This window comes from Prenolepis imparis, unplaced genomic scaffold, assembly GCF_030444845.1.
Source record: "Prenolepis imparis isolate NDT839.2.m4 unplaced genomic scaffold, iyPreImpa1.0 SCAF_13, whole genome shotgun sequence".
Taxonomy (NCBI): domain Eukaryota; kingdom Metazoa; phylum Arthropoda; class Insecta; order Hymenoptera; family Formicidae; genus Prenolepis; species Prenolepis imparis.
In genome coordinates, this window is record NW_028141171.1 from 11,977,733 (window position 1) to 11,997,631 (window position 19,899).

Consider the following 19,899-nt stretch of genomic DNA (forward strand, 5'->3'; position numbering starts at 1 on the left):
TTAAGGTAATTTACAGAAAAATAAAAACAAATATTACATTAAACTTTATTATAATTAGATAATTAATAATAAAAAATCTTATATAGTATATATATGTATATAATTTTTTAGTTGTTTATACAATTTATAATTATTTAACTTATTTTTTTAAAATTAAATTTTACAATATTTTATATAAATTTTAATCTAAAAAAATAATTAAAAAGTTTAATAATTTTTATGGCGTAATTTTATTAAATATATTTTACGATACGAATTAAAATTTAATTGTGCATTATTGATTTCTTCAAATATTAATTATTTTGAAAATTATTTTGTTTACATATAATTTGTGTTTTTTATATGTTATAGATCAACGCCTTGTACTATAGAGCTCCGCTGTTGTGCGTCGTATCGGTGAGTGTATTGCATATATATATACATATATATATGTATAACATTATCTGTATATGTAGATTAATCACCAAAAATTAACTATAGAGCACAATTCGGAAAAAAGAGTTTAGAAAGAAATTTTATAACTTTATATAAAAAAAATTTAAGAAATTATATATATTAACTTTTTCATTAAAACAATGAATTACATAATTTTCTTTAAAAACTAAAAAATATATGCCAAGCAAATAAAAGTATTAAAAATTCTCGTTTTTTTGGTTTATGTACATTTATATATTTATGAAGATGATTAACTTTTTGGCGATTATTTCTGTGTTATATATTAAAACATACAAGTAAGAGCTGCACACAATAAAAGGAATAAGAAACAGGAAATAGAGAACAGAAAACAAGAACAGGAAATAGGAAAGAGTTAAATATAAAACATAGGAAATGTAATTTAGTAACTCAGAATAAGAGATAGATTTTCATCACTTTATCTTATCACTATTTCTCTGTTCCTCTATTTTGCGTTACTAAATTATATTTCATATGTTTTATATTGAACTGTTCCCTATTCTTTGTTTCTGTTTTCTGTTTTTTATTCCTTGTTCCTTATTTCTTTTATTGTGTGCAGCCCCTAAATCTCAGTAAGTTTGAGTAAGTTATATCAGTAAGTTTTACAGTATTTTGTTCAGATATACAAAAATGTTTTTCAAGAAATTATTTTATCTTTTTTAACGACTATTTTAACACAAATAAATAAATATGTGTCTCTTATTATTATCTTGATTACCGCATATCCAAAGATTAAAATCGAAGAGGGACACTTTCCTTCTAAGCTATATAAAAAATGAATATTCTAATTTATATATTACTTTAGTTATTAAGAAATAAAGAGAATGTAATTAATAGAAGGATATTAATTACATAGAATTCGCATTTTTATACATATATATATTTACAAGACTTGCTATATTGTATATAAACATTATTATATTATAATAATAATATATAAAATTGATCGCTCCAATTCATTGCATTTACTTAAAGATTCATTGCATTTACTTAAAGATACATTTATATCATTATTTATTGGCAGTAACGTAAACAAACTATACTATGCTACGAACAATTATTATATATTTCTTGCTTTTTGCAAGAAATATTTTATAAACCTTAAACTTTGATATTAGAGGAGATTATGACGATTATTCTTCATGAAATTAAATAAATCGTAATAAGTATTGTTCATTAAATGTTTTTGAATTCGCAACAACAAAGTAATTGAAAAAAATTAATGCCAAAAATAGTATAAGATGATACTATAGAATATATGTACAAGACATATAATTTTCTTATATATATTCTGATTGTAGATATGTAATAGAAAATTTAACTTTAATCGATGTAATTGCGCGATTAAAAATACATTGAATTAATTCTATATATAACATTTGCCAAATAATTAATTATATATACTATATTTTGTATATATAATTATTTTTTATATCATATAATATATTCTTTTTTCTTGTATAAAAAAATTCGTGATATTAATGTCCAAGAGAATTAAGACGGTGGAGTTGCGCTGTCGGATCGGAGTTGCGATGGCGCGGCTTCACTATATGCAATATCGAAGACACTTTTCTTTTCGAGAAGTTGTTGATGACGTAGACGAGTGCCACTTTGAAAAGGTGCAATGATGCTCTCCGAACGTAACTCGTCAGATTGTTCGTACTGCGACGTAGATGGTTGTATTTCGAGAGATCTCTCCGGGGACAGTTGTGGCGATGGATGCGGCGCTGGCGGGGGTGGATGAAGGTAAAAAGGCGGCGGTATTTTCTCATATTTGTATTCCGAGTGTTGCAACAAACGATGCTGCTGGGTGTCCGTAGAAATCGGCGGTGTACTGGCGAATATCTGGATCGGCAGGTCCTCCTTGAAACCCTCGGCTTTTCTTAATCGTCGTCCTTGGCGCACGATAGCCTTCAACTGCTCGGACTCGACGTTCACTAAAGGCTTGATCTTGCGTCTCGTATGCGGCGTCACCTCTGGACTCTTGTGTTCCATACTTTGCTTCTCTTTTTGCTTCGCCGTTTGTTTCAAGCCTCTACTTACCCAACGTGGTAACTGTTCCTCGTCTTCCGCCGTTTTCTTTTCCAATCTTTTCTTTTCAGCCTCGTCACGTTTCTTATTATACCAAGCCATGTACTTTGACTGCGTTTTACTCGTGTCGATCTCACCAGGTTTCGAGACAATTATCGATTTCTTGTCTTTCTTGAATTTTGATTTTGGCAAGGCTTGTTTTTGCGGATGCTCCTCTTGGCCTCGAGATTGTTTCTGCGATCCGCCGTCTCTAAGTTTCTTTTCCGAATCGCCGTTAATGGACTTACGAGATCGATGATGAGAATGACTCGGAGTAGCTTTTTCTTTTGACTTTTCGTCAAGAACGCGTTTTCTCTCTCCGGCTGAAGGCGTCTTCGATCGCTCAGGTTTCTTTTTTTTCTTCGCAGAGTTTTCAAAAGATTTCGTTTTTCCAGCATGTTTTTCCGAAGTACTTTTACTGTCTTTACTTTTTATTTTCTCTACTTCAATGTCTTTAGTTTTGACTTTGTCCAAAGAACTTTCTATTCTCGTTTGATTTACTTCCGTGTCTTCAGTTCTCCTATCTTCTGTAAGAACTATTTTCTCAGTTTGTTTCGAAGGCGATCTAATTTCACTTTTGTCATTTTGTTGCATAGGTTCTAAAACTTCTTCAATTTTTTTACGAGGTGTAACAATCTCACTTTTATATTCCGTGTCCTCTTTTGTTACCGGAACGATTTCATCCTTAGTGTCGTTTAATTCTTTAATGCTTACAGTTAAAAGAACCGTATCTTGGATCGTTGTCAATAAATCTTTTATATCTGATTTTACATTAGCTTCTGATTTTTCAAATTTTGATTCGAAATTTTTGTCCTCTCTATCTTTATTTATTTTTTCCAAGTCATCTACGGACAAAATTCTTTCATCGTTGGAAGATATTTTTTCGGATGTAGTAGCGATCTCTGTATCTTCCTGTGATTCACTGATCGTTGCTTCAATCGCGATCGAATCTTCGACATTTTCAATTTCATCGAGCGATAAATTACTGCCTGTTTCTTCTTCTGTTTCGATTTCTATTCTTGCATCTTCTTCATCTTTAAAAGTCCTTATTCCAGGCATTCCTGCTATTTCAATGCTTTCTTGCTGCTGCCATTTTTGCCGATGACGCGGAGTATCATAGGGTCTCGTGGTCAGCGTTGTTTTCCTGGAAATATCACTGGATGAGTCGCTCTCCTCCGAAACATCGATTGTATCATCAATAAAGCTTCTAAAAATTGGAACGCTTACGTCTGCATGGTCCTCTTCCTTGTCTCGTGATTCTGCAACGTCTATAATTTCAGCAACTGTCGCACATTTATCCAATTTTTCCGATTCACTGGTAGTTGATTTTTTTAGATTCGTATCTTTTGATTGATCAGCAGAAAGTTCTTTATCAAGTATCTCTTTTATTTCTTCATTAGATCTTTCCTTTACTATAGATATTTCTTCTGTCCTTTCTTTATATTGTTCGAGAAATGATTCTTCTTTTTCTTTCACAGGCTCAACTTGTAATTCTTCTTTATGTATAATTGTTTCTGTAGTAAATGTTGTAGATGTGACAGACTTGTCTCTCTCATCTTCAATAGTTTTTTCTAATTTTGTTTCTTGCAAATCGGATATTTCTTGAGAGGATATATGCGATTCTTCTTCAATTTTTTGGCTCTCAATCTCTGTCTTTGCAATGAGATCCTCATCAGAGCCCTTCAATTTGTCTGTATCTTCTTTTATAATGTATAATATTTCATTAGACTCAGATGGGCTGAAATCATCTTCTTGACTAGTATCATCAATATATTTTAATGTTTTGTCATCGATTGAAAACGCGCGGTGAATGCCAGCTAAATTTACAGAATCGTCTTCAGAAGATTGTTTAATATCTAACGATTTTTGATATTCAGTTTCAGTTATTGATTCTACGTCTTCCACAATTTTCTCTGAATCTTGAGCATATTCCTTTGGAATTTCTTCTAGTTTCTCAATAACATTTTGATACTCATCGATATCTGATTTTGTAATTTTCATTTCACTTTTAATTTTATATAACGAGATGTCCTCTTCGTTCTCTTTCTGCATTAATTCTTTTATCATTTTTTGTTTAGTATCTATTGCAATTTCTCTTAAAGGAATTTCCTCTTCACTATGTTTTTTTATAGACTCAAGACTTAATTTATCTTCTTGATCACTTTCACGTTTATATACAGTCTCGTCTTCCTCTTTTGAATATAATGAGTGTGAGACATCTTTAATGTCTTTTAAATCTTGTTCCATCTTTGATAATGATGCGATAGTGTCGCTACACAATTCGTCCTTCTTGTATTCTTCCATTTGTTCCACGTGATGCTCCATTATACTTGATACTTTCGGACTTTTTACATATTGCTCCGGTACATCTACTTCTTTTCTCATAATTTTCTCGACATCTTTTAATATCTTTAATTCGTGTACAACATCTCCTAATGTAATTTTTTCTTTTTCTAACATTTCTTTTTCGACTTTATGTAAATGTTTTTCTGTTTCTCCCTCATGTTTTTCAGATATGTAAATTATTTTTTCTTCGATATCACTTTCAATATGTGATGACGGTCTCTCTATTTGATGCTCTTTTAACGCTTCTAAGACAGGAGAATCTAAAGGCTCTGGTGTCCTTTTTCTACTGTCATCAAAATCTTCTATATTAGACACTTCAAATTGTTGTTTTTTTGCAGTGTCTAATGTCATTTCACTCTCTGGTTGCGTATATTTTAGATCTTGAAGAAATGCGATATCTTCAACGGCTTCTTTCAGCGTTACATGGTCTTTATCAATATCGTAAGATGCACTTTGCTCAATCTCACTTTCAATAGCAGTTTGCATTTGATGTTCCCTGTCTTCCGTCTGGGATTTTATCTGAAAATCATCTGAAAATTGCATTATTTTGATGTCTTTTTTATCGCTTGCAATATCTTCTTTATGCGTGCTTATATCTATCGTTGAATGAAACGCGGTTTGCCGATCGATATCTTTCTTCTGCGGCTCTGTTACAAAATCATCGGAAAATCTCTCGCTCACGTGCTCTAATTTCTGTTTCAGTTTTCGTTGATCCGCGTGATGCGATGAAATCTCTGAAGATTCTGCGCTTCTCTTGCCAGAATCTCGACTGACGAATAGATCCTTTTTACCGTTTATTCGATCGGAACTTGTACTCGTGCTGGGTTCCTCCGAAATGTGCTTTCTACGGCCAATGGCTGCTAACCTTTGCGTACGCGATGAAATAGCAGTTTTCTCGATTCTCGATCTTTCACTTTCTTTACTCGCGGCATCCTTACGCTTTTCGAACTCTCGATCCTGTTGTGCGATTTGTTTTTTACGTTCTTTCTGCGTTTGTTTTTTTGCTCTCGTATGGCTACTTGCTTGTTTGTGCTTTGCAACTTTTTGACAACTTTTTGACGATTGAAATTCCGATTTCGATTTCATCGGTTTTTCAAACGGATCTTCGTATTCGGTACTGCCAGGACTTATAATCTGCGATTGATAATACTTAAATTTTTCAGTCTTCTCTTTTGCTGCACTTGGAGAAATTTCAGACTGTTTGCGTTTCTTTGAGTCATCTATTTTCTTTGATGTATGTAGATCTGACTCTTTTTTGAAGTCTCTCGACCTTTCCTGACTCGTGCTTTCGTCCCCTGTGGCTTCCTGTACCTTTTTGTCGGCGAGTTTACTCAGTCTCTTTGTCAGCATCGTGATTTCTTTTTCTAAAACTCGAAAACTAGGTTTTATCACGGATTCTACCTTTTTTTGTTTTTTTATTTTACTCTCTTTTCTCGAACTCTTTTTCTCTATCGTTTCGTGAATATATTTTCTATTATCGATACTTATATCCGGCGATGACAAGCTCTCGGTTCTTTTCTTGTCGAAAGTTTTCTCATCTTGTCTTTCCTCTATAGACGAAGAGGAACCATTTTTCCCTTCGCGCAACACTTTATATGCGATGCTAGTCTCTTCGATGGGCTGTTGACAAGTTTTCGCCGACTTTTCTTCTCTTTCGTGACAAGTGCTTCCGTTCTCGTCGAGAGAATCCGATATTTCCCGCAGTACTCCAGGCTGCAAGGACACCTTTCGTCCCTCTTTTACTTCCTTCACTTTCTTCCTCAAAATGTTCAGTCGTTTGTCGAAGCATGGGCTCTCCTCTTCCTCGATAGGCGACTTCATCCATAAGGTCCGCGTTCTCTTCAATTTGTCCTCATCGTAGCGCTTCTTTGACTTCATCTTCTTTCGGTTCCGAGTATCCTCGTCGGACTCGTCGTTGTCGCTTCTGCTTCGAATATGTCGTTCCGTTTGAGTCGCAGCGGCTCTTTCGGTCTGTGTCGCGATGACCGCTTGTCCGGGAAGACTTTGAGTCTCTAAATAACTTACAGTGTCCATCGCGACGCCACCAGCGTATCTTGATTCTCTCTCGAGAAGTAATCGCGTCAGCAAGACGTTCTGTCTCGCCAGCTCCAGATCATGAAACGCGTACGATTGCATCGTTGTAGATTTCATGGTTTGGTCTTTAGGGACCGACATCTCGGGCATGTTTATCGAGATTTCTTGACGATGAACGTCTCTCATTTGTGATTCTAAGTCCATTTTCTGCGCCGCATATTCATCATCCATCGCCAATTTTTGCGCTTTAGAATCCAATTCTTTCACTCGATGACGCCTAACAACTTCCAATTCTTCCGGTAGGAGAAGAACCTCCTGCTTATGTTGATATAAATTCCTCGGATGTTGATGAGACTCGACCGTGCGTAGCATCTCCTGTTCCTGCATCGACTGTTCTTGCCGCGTTTTCTGATCCCGAATAAATCGTTGTAGAAGTACATCCTTGCCGTCCACTATAAAAGTCGTCGGATAATGATGTTGACCCGTATCTTCCACTTGTCCTCGCGTTACTAATTGCAACACCTCTGCGTTTCCTTCGCGATAAAAATGTTGCTCTCTTACTGTCGGCTCGTTATTTGACTCTGGATCAGCATATCTGGAATGAAATTTAAAAAGGGAATAGTTTTGATTACTAATTTTTTATTTTAATTAAAAGAGAAGTTTTACTATAAAATATGTTTCACAAATTTTTATTTTATTTTTGAGAGTTTTATTTTTAAGAGAAAGAGTTGAGAAAGAGAGAACAATTTTTAATAAAAATTAATTTTGATAATAAACATCTTAAATGATATATAAAATCGTTATTAAATCTATATTTGAATAAGTCAGATTAATATATAAAAATCTGACAATGTCAATGCCACAACTATAATTTTTTAATTTAAAAAAGAATATATAGGAAAAAATATGTCATATCTTTTTGTGATTATTTTTTACTTAATTTTATTTTACAAGAAAAACTTTATCATTTAGAAATCATTAAAAATTATCGCGGAATCGCTACGAGCGTGACACGTTCTATCCACCTTTGTCTGTAAGCTTGATGCAGAATGTCCGAACCACCTTCAATTTCATGTCGTAAGGAATCCGCATCCGTAGCATCATAATCTCTAACCTTCCTTTCCTCGACATCTTCCACATACAATCTCTCCTGCTCCTCAATTCTTCTCCTTCTTGAAGGATCGTAGGATGGGCCATCACGTAGCCTCAGTGACTCTACATTCGCTTGATCGATGGGAGGACGTTCCGAAATATATACAACGTCACCAGGAAGCGATGCTAAGCCGCCATTCTTGGCGTTTCGACGATTAAATTGCCAGTTTCTTCGAGCCGGATCTGCGCTCCAAGCTTGCTTTTTTCCATTCGATATAACTGCACATATTTATGTATATTATCATTTTTTTTAATAAGTCAAAATATATAAATAATGATAACTTTTATATAAATAATATGATAGCTTTATATAATAAATTCCAAAGTATACATTAAATAGCTGCGTGCAATTAGAGCATTAATTGCAAAAATCCTTTTCAGATGAGAAATATAATATTTAAGCGTTTCAAATTGATATAATGGTATAATTACTCTCGATTGTCGCCATTGGTTTTCGATGAAGATGCCGTTTCGGTCGACCATTAAGTCGAGCGATAAGCGTTTCTGACGAGTGTACCCTGCGCTTTCTGGGTGCCATATAAAACGGACAACCCGGACAGATGCAGCAGATAATGAGCACTGCAACTGCCAACAGTATCAGCAAGCCCAGAATAATCAGTAACCAAAAGAGCAATTTATTCTCTGCTTTATACACCGTCTGAAAAAGAACTCTGATCTCTCATTTCTCTAAAATCGAAGATTGCCAACAAAATTAGAAAAAAATATAATTTATATAATTAAAAACGCTCAATAATATTTTACAAAGTGTTATATCAGTGAATGAAACAAGCAAGCACGTGGAAACGAATATGGATTAATTAACGTTTACTCACTACTTCCTCGTGAACGTTGGTAATTGTGTTGTTTGCGTAGGACCGCGTATTATCTCCCCCTTTGTGAATTATTCCATCGATTGGCAATTTCGTGGTAGTCTCGTCGTTGTATGTCATCGATACGTTGGTAGTGCCTACACCGCCGATAATTCCCACCCCATTTGCAGCTAATGTATTGCGAATTCTTTCTACATCTACCAGGGGTGTGCCGACTTCGGTTTGTTCAACACGAGCTATCACGATCGTTCTAGCAACAGATAATGAAACAGAATAAAAATAGAGAAAGATTTATTATCGATTAATAAATATATCAATGCATAATTTGAAGATTCTGTTGTGTTTAGTGGAAATTAAAAAGATGTATAATTTTTAAATAATTAACGGATTCTCTTCAAAAATGTTTAGATTTTATATTCTTCTTCTCAATGATGCATATAAGTCAGAAAATTGGAATATTTTATGAATCTCTGTCAACCTTTTTCCTTCCATTGACGCAGCATTGTCTGTAACGCCGGGTTTATTATCCGGCACGTAAGGTCGTGTGTCCAAAACGGTAATTCGTCCACCTGTGATAGTAGCTAATGTCTCAGCGGTCCTCGTTAAATTTGGATGTTCTCCTGGCACTACAAACATCATTATGCGAGCTTCCATGGCAGTTCCCCTGACGATGTAGATCTCTGTCTCGCTCGCTAAATGAGGTACGCCTAGAAACGTCACATTAATAAAGAAATAAAGGAATACACTTTCTACTCGGTTACATAAAACTTCCTATTTATAATTTAGTTTTATTGCACTAAAAGTTACATTTATTATATAAAAATAATTACCGAGATCGTATGCTCTGGCAGTTAAAGTGTATAGAATATCAGTTTCCGCTCGCCTTCTTCGATATTTCTTTATTTCGTTAACTTTATGTTTTAATTCGATTCCGTTTAGGATACTTTCCGTTGAGTTTATTGTATCCGGAAATACTGTTGTTTTCGATACATTTTCTCGTATCGTGTGTTCCGATGGAAAAAATTCTTTGTGTGATTTTTTCGAAAAATTGTCGTAACCGCTTTGTTTCTTCCGCCTGAATTTTGTGATAGGCGAACGTAATATCAATTCTCCAGTGATTTCATTTAGATAAAATTTATTTTCATAATTTCCGTGAATTAATTCGTAACGAATTTCATTGTTCGGTGGTTCGGCATCGGCGTCGGTGGCCTGCACACAATCAAATAGTTATAGAAATATTAAAATATATCAGAAATGTCGATATTGAAAATATGTTACGATTGTAAATCAATGTAATTCAAATGGAAATCAAAACTTACTTTTATGATGGCTGGTGCTGTGAAATTCGTCAAATCGGCATTTAATGTAAATTCGTAGGGATTTTTCTCAAAAATCGGTGCATTGTCATTTACGTCCAGCAAATTCACAATTAAAGGTACTACGCCCGTGTTACCTTTACCGTTCTCGTCGCTCGCAATTACTGTTAATCGCAATTGTGCTGCCATTTCGCGATCTAGAAATGATCCCATTGTAACTGTGATTAAACCTGTATCGGGATCTATTGTGAAGGCATCACTTCCCTGTCCTGTTATGCCTGTGTATTGAATGCTGCCAAAGAGACCGGTATCTTTGTCAGTTGCATGCACCTGTGTGTCAATAAAATTATGATTTCTTTTTCAAGTAAAAATACAACATTAAATAAATTTTTATTAATATAGACAATACTATGGAATACTAGGGAAAATAATAATACATTCACACACACACACGCATAAATGTAAAATTTTTTACATATATGTATAATAATTTAAAAAAATTAAAATATTCTGTTTCTTATATTATCTTTTTTAATATACTATAATATTATAATATTATAGTAAAAACATTGTAATTTTGTCATTATTTGATGGATATAATTAATATATTATGATAAATATTGTATGACAATTTATAATTTAATTTTTGCAATTTATTAAAGAAAAATCACAAATATTAATTTATTATAATCATACAATTTTTTTCAGGATGTGACAACTTTAAAATAAGTAATAATAATAACTTTTACAATACGTAATATTCTTTTAATTAAAAAATAAAATAAAATAAAATTTAGGTTTTTAAATAAACATTAGATTTAAAATAAGCAAGAATTCATTTAACAAAAATAATTTGATATGCAAAAAACAATACGTAATTAACAATAATAATATTGTAATACAGTCACTTATATTTTTAAAAATGTTTTAAAGAGTTTTAATTATTAGCGGCGATAATTAATTTTTTCATAATTTAATGGTCGCCCTTTAAATAGTATAACGTTAAATCATGTGTTTTTTTCAATATTTTTTATTATAATGCAGGATTATTATATTACTATCTTATTATATTTTTATACACAGTAATTTATTAGGAGTAATTTAAGAGTTTTAATTATTAGGTGATAATTTTGTCATAATTTGATAATCATCAGGTATATTGTATAACAATATTAATGTAAAAACGTAATACCTACATATACATCTATATATATCCGGCATACATTTATTTCATTGTAGATTAAATATTTCATGTTAAAAATAAATTAGCTGACTCATTTTAAAATAAAAGTTAAATAAAAGTAAAAGTATTCGACATTTATTTTTTGCGACGTTCTTCCATGCTTCCATGTTTATATATGTGTCGCGCGCTTTCTCTCTCTCTCTCTCTCTCTCTCTCTCTCTCTCTCTCTCTCTCTCTCTCTCTCTCTCTCTCTCTCTCTCTCTCTCTCTCTCTCTCTCTCTCTCTCTCTCTTATTATTCGCGCGGCGACACTCGAGCGGGAAAGTAGTGGCGCGAGACGCTCCGCGTTCATTGTTAGGTTATCTTTCGAAATGCGATTATTACCTACGATTATTACGATTATCAGTCTTCGCGATTGATTAACTCTCACGATAAACGATGTCTAAGAATATCACAGCGACTATTTATCGAAGTATGTATGTTTTTACATTATATCTCAGCCAGAAATGATTAGTCGAATCGGCGACGAATCGACCGTTCTCTAGTTTTTGCCGCGTTATTTTCTTGCTAGAATAAAGTACGCGTCGCGTGCAATTAATGTCGGGAGTGCCGTGCAAAGTGCCGTGCGATCGTATTCTATTAATTAGCACACACGCGATCGTAATTGTGTTTTTGCGAGTGCCATAAGATGCAACAAAAAATGAAGGAGGGGGAGGCGCGGGGAGGCATCGGGTAACAGCGGAGCAACTGTGAAGTTAGTTGCAAGTTATACATATAATTTATTTTTTTTTTATTATTCTTGTAAAATTAATTACTTATTTATTTTCGCGCAATGATTTATTTTACACTATAACATATAACATATTTATATACACATAATATATTTTAAAGTTTATTTTTAAAATACTTAAATTATTTATAATAAACTATTTATATAGTGTTATTATTTTAGTGTTATTTTATACACATATATATATGTGTACAAATAAAATATTTCAATATTTTGTTTAAGAGCTATAATTATTTACATTATTTTTATATTACTTATATTATTAATTTATAAAAAATTAGATTTTTATTTCGCCTACATCTCTTTAGGGGGGTCAGAGGGGATCATCGGAATTAAAATCTCGAATTGAGATTATTCCGAAAAAAAGTCTTGGCAGTGTACCAAGCAAAACTCGTGCCCCCCGTGCACAATTATTTAATTTCCAACGAAAAATCAAATTTCGTTGGAATCGACGCACCGACACCCGCGTACGGCTCTTATAGCTAATTTATTTCTAATATTTATATTTATATTTTTATTTATTCTATTTTATAAAAGTTTATATTAAATAAATTTTTTTCAGAAATTATGAGAAATTAAATAAAATAATAATAACTATATATAATTATATAAAATAATTATTATTAAATTATTTTATAAATTATTATTAGATAATTATTATATTATTAGCTTAAATAATTATTTAAAAAATTCAAGAAATTATATAACTATTTTTAATGAATATCTATATGTATAAAAAATGCGAATAAAATATTTAATTGCGTGCAATAATTATTTTCTAAAATATTATAATTTTAAGCACTGCTTTAATAATTTGTTTATATTTTACAGATTGACATTATACTACTGCTGTTGCACTTCACCGGTGAGTTAAATTATTTTTTATTTTATATATATGTATACATATATATATATAATTTTTAAAAGATATTATAATACACTCTAAAATCTCCCACGAGAGAAATAATAATTTGCCAAGAATCATTGTTAGAAGAGCTTCATTTAGCTCGAAATTTTTGTTTGAACATGCATATGATTAAAAGTTTCTTAAATTTATTTAAAAAATAATAAAAATTACTTGGATGACTCGTGTTCCAACGGTGACATTTTCGGACAATGTAACTTCGTAAGATTCTTCGTCGAATATCGGTGAATTATCATTAACATCTTCTATAAATATCATAACCGCTGCTGTTGCTGATAGATTTGTCGCTGGACCAACCTCTTGAGCAACAATCTATACATAACACACACACACACATATATATATATCAATAAAATGCAAACTAAATAATATCGTTTATCAATTATTTTCCGATAAAATTAAATAATTATTTAATAACTTTTATATGTGAGATAAAGATACAAGTATATAGTATAATATAATTATATTATATGTTACAATTAAAATCGAATTCTACAATATATCGTGTTCATTATTTTTACATTATATAGAAATACATACCTTAAAGGATAAACTTTTATACATCTCGTAATCGATGAGTGTATTATCTCGTACTGTGATAATAAAATCCGCCGAACGTTCAGCAACAGTCGGATTTATTTCGAAAGTGCCATTGTTATTCTGTAACTTTAATGCGAACACACCAGCCTTGCCAATATCTTCGTCGCGAATTTTAGTCGAATATTGCTCGGGAAATGTTATCACGGAACCTGGCTCCAAGTTTTCTGGTATTGATGCAATGTAGCTGTAAATAGAGAGAGAATATGTACATTAAATATAAATAAATATCTCATAAATATATATATATATATACATATATATAGTGTAATTTATAAAGCATACAATATATACATATATATAGTGTAATTTACAAAGGCATATAAAGTATGAAAAAGTCATAGTTTTATTTATCAGAAATTAGAACATTCATGAAAAAACGTTACTCTGACTTTTATATGCTCGTTATTAAAATCTTTCGGTACCAACTTATCATTTCCAAAATATGGCGGGTTATTGCCTGGTTCTCCAAGAAGGAACCCGACTTCGACGACAGTCGCCTGAGCTGGCGGCTCGTCTCTAGATCTTCGTATTTCCTCAGCTACCACGGTGAGCACGACCGGTGCACCAATATGAGTGATTTGCGTGAGTTCTTCTAAAGGCTTAGCGAGAACAATCTCACCTAAACATTGCAAAATTTGTAATATTTGTTAATTAATTTTTTTAAAAAAGATATATACTTCTATCATGAGATGATTCGTTATTTCTTGGAGAACCGGAGCAGCGCTATTTGAATTATTTTTAATATGAATAAAACATCACGGATATAATGGACGCGTGAATTCTCTTATCCTTGTTATTTCTTCGTCTTGACTCGTACTGTACACGCACGCTGACCGGCAATAATTTTACATAATGTGCCGGCGGAATCGATGTAAGAAATCGTTCGTAGCAATAGTATAGATGTATACATCGTTGAATGTAGGTGGAACCCGCACACGCAAAGACCCGTAGTACGTATCGCATGCTCCTTGCCACGGAATGATAAGCATCGCAAGTTGAAAAGCAGAGACTGACCCCTTAGAACGATCGATATTTAGCCGTAGACTGTCCAGACTTATTCCGACCACCTTTAGGGCTTTCTGTTTACTGCTCGCCAATTTTTCGCGTTCTTGCCTGAATTATTCACGAAATAAAATCTGATATTTTAAATATCAGATGACAGATAACAAGAATTTCACCAATATTTTATGTTCGCACGGACGAACTGGAAAATATGTATGTAGACTTACTTAAAAAAATTTTTATTTAATTTTACATAAAAATTTCGTGTTAATTAAATTTTTATCTATTTGATAAAATTATTTCTTATATGTCTAGCGAAGATATGTAACTTCGCGTTTTCGCTATCTTATACACATTTTAGTTTAGGATCCACTTTAATATAAATCTTTACAGACCTATAACTTATCTATAACCTATATATATAATTTATATTCTTAAAATTTTCGCATATACTGTTAACTTTAATATGATAAAATAATTTTTATTTGAGACTATTTATCCGTAATAATAAAAAGTTGTGCACAAATCATGGCAGTTATAGAATCATATACGTGATTTTTTCCGCGAACTTTATACGCACATAGAACAAATGATTTTGATATCAAGGAATAGAAGATTAACATTGTTGGCAGTGAACAAATTTCTCTGCTTAATCATTGTCCGGTGCTTTTCACAGAATGAGGTCAGCTATGTATACTAAAAGGAGAATATGAATCAACGCCGTTACTTTTTCTCCGAGGTCGAAACTGTCAGAGAAATAACGCATGACTTGCTACATTAAAGAATTAGCGATGACTCAACTCATCGAGTAATTTAATTACACGTATATTTCTAGTTTGCATTTGCGCAATAGTCAAAGTTCTAATCCTTTATCACGTTCGACATAATTAGATCGCACGATTTAAGAAATATGTATATGGACTAAATTGATGACCATAAAAACTAATTTTTTATCAATTCAAAATTAATATCAGATCAACGTGTACAAAATAATATTAATTGAATATTTAATAGTTTCTTACCAGTTGTTTCCGAGATGTTAAAAAATGGTATAAAAGGATTGCCTTCGGATACTAAACCATATGTAATTTCACGCGGCACCCCTTTATCTCCATCTTCCGCGTGAACTCGTAATATTACGTCTCCCTACAAATGATATAAGAGTGACTTAGTTAGAAAAATTGCACTCTAATTTTCCTAGAAGAAAATAATAATAATTCACACAAAAGCATATAATATTCTTCTATCTATCTTACTGTATCATAAAATCTATCACTTTCATGATCTGTTCAATTAGCATCAAAGTAAATTAAATTGTAATATATTTAACTTACAATTTGCACAGAATTATTAATCCTAGTTAAAGGTGGTGCTAAGGTAAAAATTGGTGGTACGTCCTGTACATCTTGAACTATAATAACAATATTTAAGCCTGCGATATTCCTAGTGTCTTTCCCAGGTTCCGTGTAAGGATCCTAATTGGAAATATATTACGTCGATATATATGATTATATTTCGTATTTATTCGTAAAAAGAATTATGCATACCGTCGCGTAAATGGTGAGAGTATACATTGATTGCGTCTCGAAATCCAATTCACCTATCAACGTAATAGCTCCGCGCGTTTGTGTTGGTGTTTGTCGCTGCCGGATAGTAAAAAGTTCTTTCGGTTGCTAAAACGAAATGAAAACGATATTGCACTTTAAATTACGTCTTGTTAATCATATAAGTATGCAAATACAAAATAATCGTTAAATGTCTACCCATAATTCGATATAAACAGGCTTGCCACTCCAAGAATTTGCTCGTACAAGAAGATAATCTAATTCCTTGCCTGGTTTAGTATCCTTTTAACGAGATATTGCATTAATTTTTAATGTTAAATTTTTAATAATTAAATATTACGTGTTATAACAATAGAGTTTGTACTAATATTAGATAGATAGTTGGTGATGACATGCAAAATAGACGGTTTGTCTTAATTATTGATACTTGATGGACTAATTACTACAGCACTAATTAGCGTTGTTAGAGAAAACATCGATAATTACTTCAGGCACCATTATTAGAGAAGGAATGTGAGGAAATATTTTATCACGCGACGTCGTGGCATTCGTTGCAGAAATGGTAGCCTGCATCGAATTTGAATCTCCTTTAGTATCCCGAACTCTGACTGCAAAATCATGAAGACGCCCTGGCATAAGGCGTTTCGTTAAGATTACATTGGCCTGACAGACCTTGTTGTACAGCGTACATGGCAGGTTGTCGATTCTTACAACAGGTGTAATTGTTGCTGAATGAAATACAGAAATTGTTTTATTTTCTATCGTAAATCGATATTTGGAGTTTTTTTTTTTCTTTTTTTCTAATCACCAGTTATTTCGAACACGAGAGGAAAGTCCGCGTCCTGATCGGTGGCGCGTAATCGAAAGATTACGGAATCGACCTCAGCATCGGCTGGAACCAATACCAATCCCATATCCGTAGATGTGTCAAAGCGTGGTCGAGCACTTTCGCCCCAACCGTAAATGAGTCCAAAATAAACCCACACTTTGAACCATGCTTCTACGAGGGGCATTCTAAAAGAGAAAAATAGCAAAACATAACTCTCTTTCTTCTATATTGAACAAAAATATTCGAGAAAAGAGGATAAAGCATTTAGATGTAAAGGACATTGAACTTTTAATTTGCAAGGTCTTTCTGTTAAATATAAAACAAGACACAGCAAATCGATAATACTGTATCTCTATAATCCACACGTAATTGACATTAATAGTGAGAAGATGGCCAGTTTTGATATGATCGTACACATATCGATTTTATGATCATAAAATGAGGTCGCGAATACTCATTGTTGCGTCTTAAAACAGTATATCAATTGCTCAACGTCACGGTTTTGATTCATGTGATAAAGCATAGAAATATGCAAATAAAAATTATTATTTATTGTATAAAGTAATCCTTTTTTCTCTCAAAATTTTATAAATATTTTTACATAAATTAAATTATTATAAAATAACGACTCTAAATGAATTTGCATTGGAACAGTATTGTAGATTCTGCTTTTATTTACATTAACACAGTTTGAATTTAATTTTACAATGCGCTATATATGTATATATTTACATATGCTGTCAATTCTGAGACATTCTATACAACATGATTCATGTTGTAATTTTTGTGTATGAAATCATTTTATCATAAATATATTTCTTTATGAATTGATATAATATATGCGTGATTGTTAAAACGAAGGTGGAAATGGGTCATCGACTATTTCTTTACAACGGAATAATATTGTTGTGTCTACACATCATCCGTTTCAGTAGGCAGATAAATTTTATGATGGTATATTTTATTGTGCATCAGTTAGTTTATCAGATAGTAGATCTTTTTTTTTTCTTTTTCTTTAAATGAACAAATGACAAATATATATCGTAATATAAAAGTACTTTTATATATTCAAGATAATAAAATTTATAAAAGCATATTCTTTGAGCAATTTAGAATCATTTTTTTAGCAAAATTTTTCTTCTTTTTATGTTTAATGTTTTTAACTTTTAATGTTTGTTAACTTTTAATATCAATTGCATTATTATTTCGAGGTCAGAGAAATAGAACTTATGATGAGATTAATTATTTATTAAAATTATATTGTATTTGTTTTAATCAGAAATTTGTTCCTATAAGAACACTTATTTTCCGCCATAACAATTTATATCTACTCTGTTCCTATTTATAATACAATGGACACTTTCTGTCAATGTCTTGTCCCTTGACATTGCATAAATATTTTATCATGTAGCGGACATAAGACATTTAATGGAATATTTAGTATGATCTTTCTACACGTAGATCTACAATAAGAGTCTTGTTTGTCTAACGATGAAATGGGCTTTAATTCATCCACACGCATATTATTTCGCTATATATTTTTACCGGTCAGTGTCCATGTTAGAGCGATCGATACGCTTTTCTTTTTCCTCACCGTATTTGCAAGCTGTGTCGATATTATTGGATACTTGCAAGAAATCGATATTCATGATCGTGATTGAAAATCCACTGTGAACTTTCACCAAATTGCTTATAAATATATAGTAAATAAATAAACACTCGCGCCATGTATTGTGCACGCTGCCGCGAAGTTTCAATGCACGTGAAGGATGTCGATATGTCTACATCGACATGTTATCATGTATATATAATGCCGATATCTCATTGTAAATGAATAGAATAGAGTCATTAACCTTCCAATTCTTTCTTATGATGTCCTCTGCAAAATTGTATATTGGAAGATAATTACTTTCCGAAAAAAATTAGCATTAATTACAATACATCAAGTTACTCGAAAGAAAATATAGAGCAAAGAAAAATATTGTTTAGTATATTATTATATTAAATATTTGACGTGAGATATTAAATATAAAATTTGCAAATATTATTATGTTGTAAATAATGAAAAAATAAGAATTTATTGAGATGATTCGATGATCTTTTTACGATAGAGAAATCGAATATGACAATGTATGTTTTGTGTTTTCTTGAAATCCAACATTATAAAGACAAAACGCAATGATGATAGAATTTTATTAGTATTGTAAAATTTTGTTATATATTTATTTATTGTATTATAATATTATACATATAATTACAAAATGATATTAATACTTATATCAATATCAGGCAAAAGCTATTAAAAACACGTAAAAACACTTACCTGAACACAAAGAATCACGAGATTGTCAAATATTTCATGTTTATAAGAATACCCATAGATCACAGATGAAGTGAATCTTTTGGCAATGCAGTAGCACAGATTTTCGAAACAAAAAAATTCGCGATTCCTCCTTTGTCTAAAAACGATCCTCGAGAATAAGTTAGCTCTTGTTTCGATGTTTTCAACATTGTGTAACAATCTTTAACTGTTTATATTTCTCTTAGATAATTATTTTCGCGCGACAATACCAATTTTTTGCGCTTGTTATTTTGCTTGGAGTGTTGCACTGGAGAGAATCATTAGTCGAACAACCGTCATCCGGAGATAACATTCTCGAGGTTCGTATGGAAGTATATACTTCACGCGACCGCGTATGCCGCGCGTGTGAAAGGGGTTGTACTGTTCATCCCCTATGTTGATGCGGCTCTACGAGTCACGTGTACGTCACGATCGGCGACTATCCCCTCCATCATAATTCTGAA

The 19,899-nt window shown here is 32.1% G+C and overlaps 1 protein-coding gene across 2 annotated transcripts; it reads right to left on the reverse strand.

Annotated features, from left to right (window-relative positions):
• Window positions 1-1,683: 1,683 nt before the first annotated feature.
• LOC145944540 (uncharacterized) lies at window positions 1,684-19,786 on the reverse strand. 2 transcript variants are annotated; one of them, XM_083052929.1, is made up of 18 exons: window positions 19,418-19,786; window positions 17,074-17,279; window positions 16,752-16,993; window positions 16,464-16,547; window positions 16,248-16,373; window positions 16,035-16,175; window positions 15,723-15,846; window positions 14,125-14,317; window positions 13,639-13,882; window positions 13,252-13,410; window positions 10,205-10,531; window positions 9,716-10,094; window positions 9,364-9,592; window positions 8,889-9,135; window positions 8,488-8,713; window positions 7,929-8,274; window positions 3,751-7,498; window positions 3,498-3,667 (listed from the first exon to the last, which is right to left on the reverse strand). In XM_083052929.1, the coding sequence occupies exons 2-18, from the start codon at window positions 17,276-17,278 to the stop codon at window positions 3,638-3,640; spliced, it is 7,050 nt and encodes a 2,349-aa protein (XP_082909055.1). In that variant the 5' UTR covers window position 17,279; window positions 19,418-19,786; the 3' UTR covers window positions 3,498-3,637. The 2 variants fall into 2 exon arrangements, with proteins under 2 accessions (XP_082909054.1, XP_082909055.1); XM_083052928.1 differs by having other exon boundaries at window positions 1,684-7,498.
• Between the last annotated feature and the right edge of the window lie 113 nt (window positions 19,787-19,899).

What these genes read in the sequence shown, in the direction of transcription:
- LOC145944540 (XM_083052928.1), bottom strand. Translation starts at nt 17,278, where the DNA reads ATGCCCCTCGTAGAAGCATGGTTCAAAGTGTGGGTTTATTTTGGACTC. An exon ending in ATAAAAGTTTATCCTTTAAG is followed by an intron (nt 13,411 to 13,638) that starts GTATGTATTTCT and finishes TGTTATGTATAG; the next exon opens with ATTGTTGCTCAAGAGGTTGG. An exon ending in TTGGAACACGAGTCATCCAA is followed by an intron (nt 10,532 to 13,251) that starts GTAATTTTTATT and finishes ATTGACACACAG; the next exon opens with GTGCATGCAACTGACAAAGA.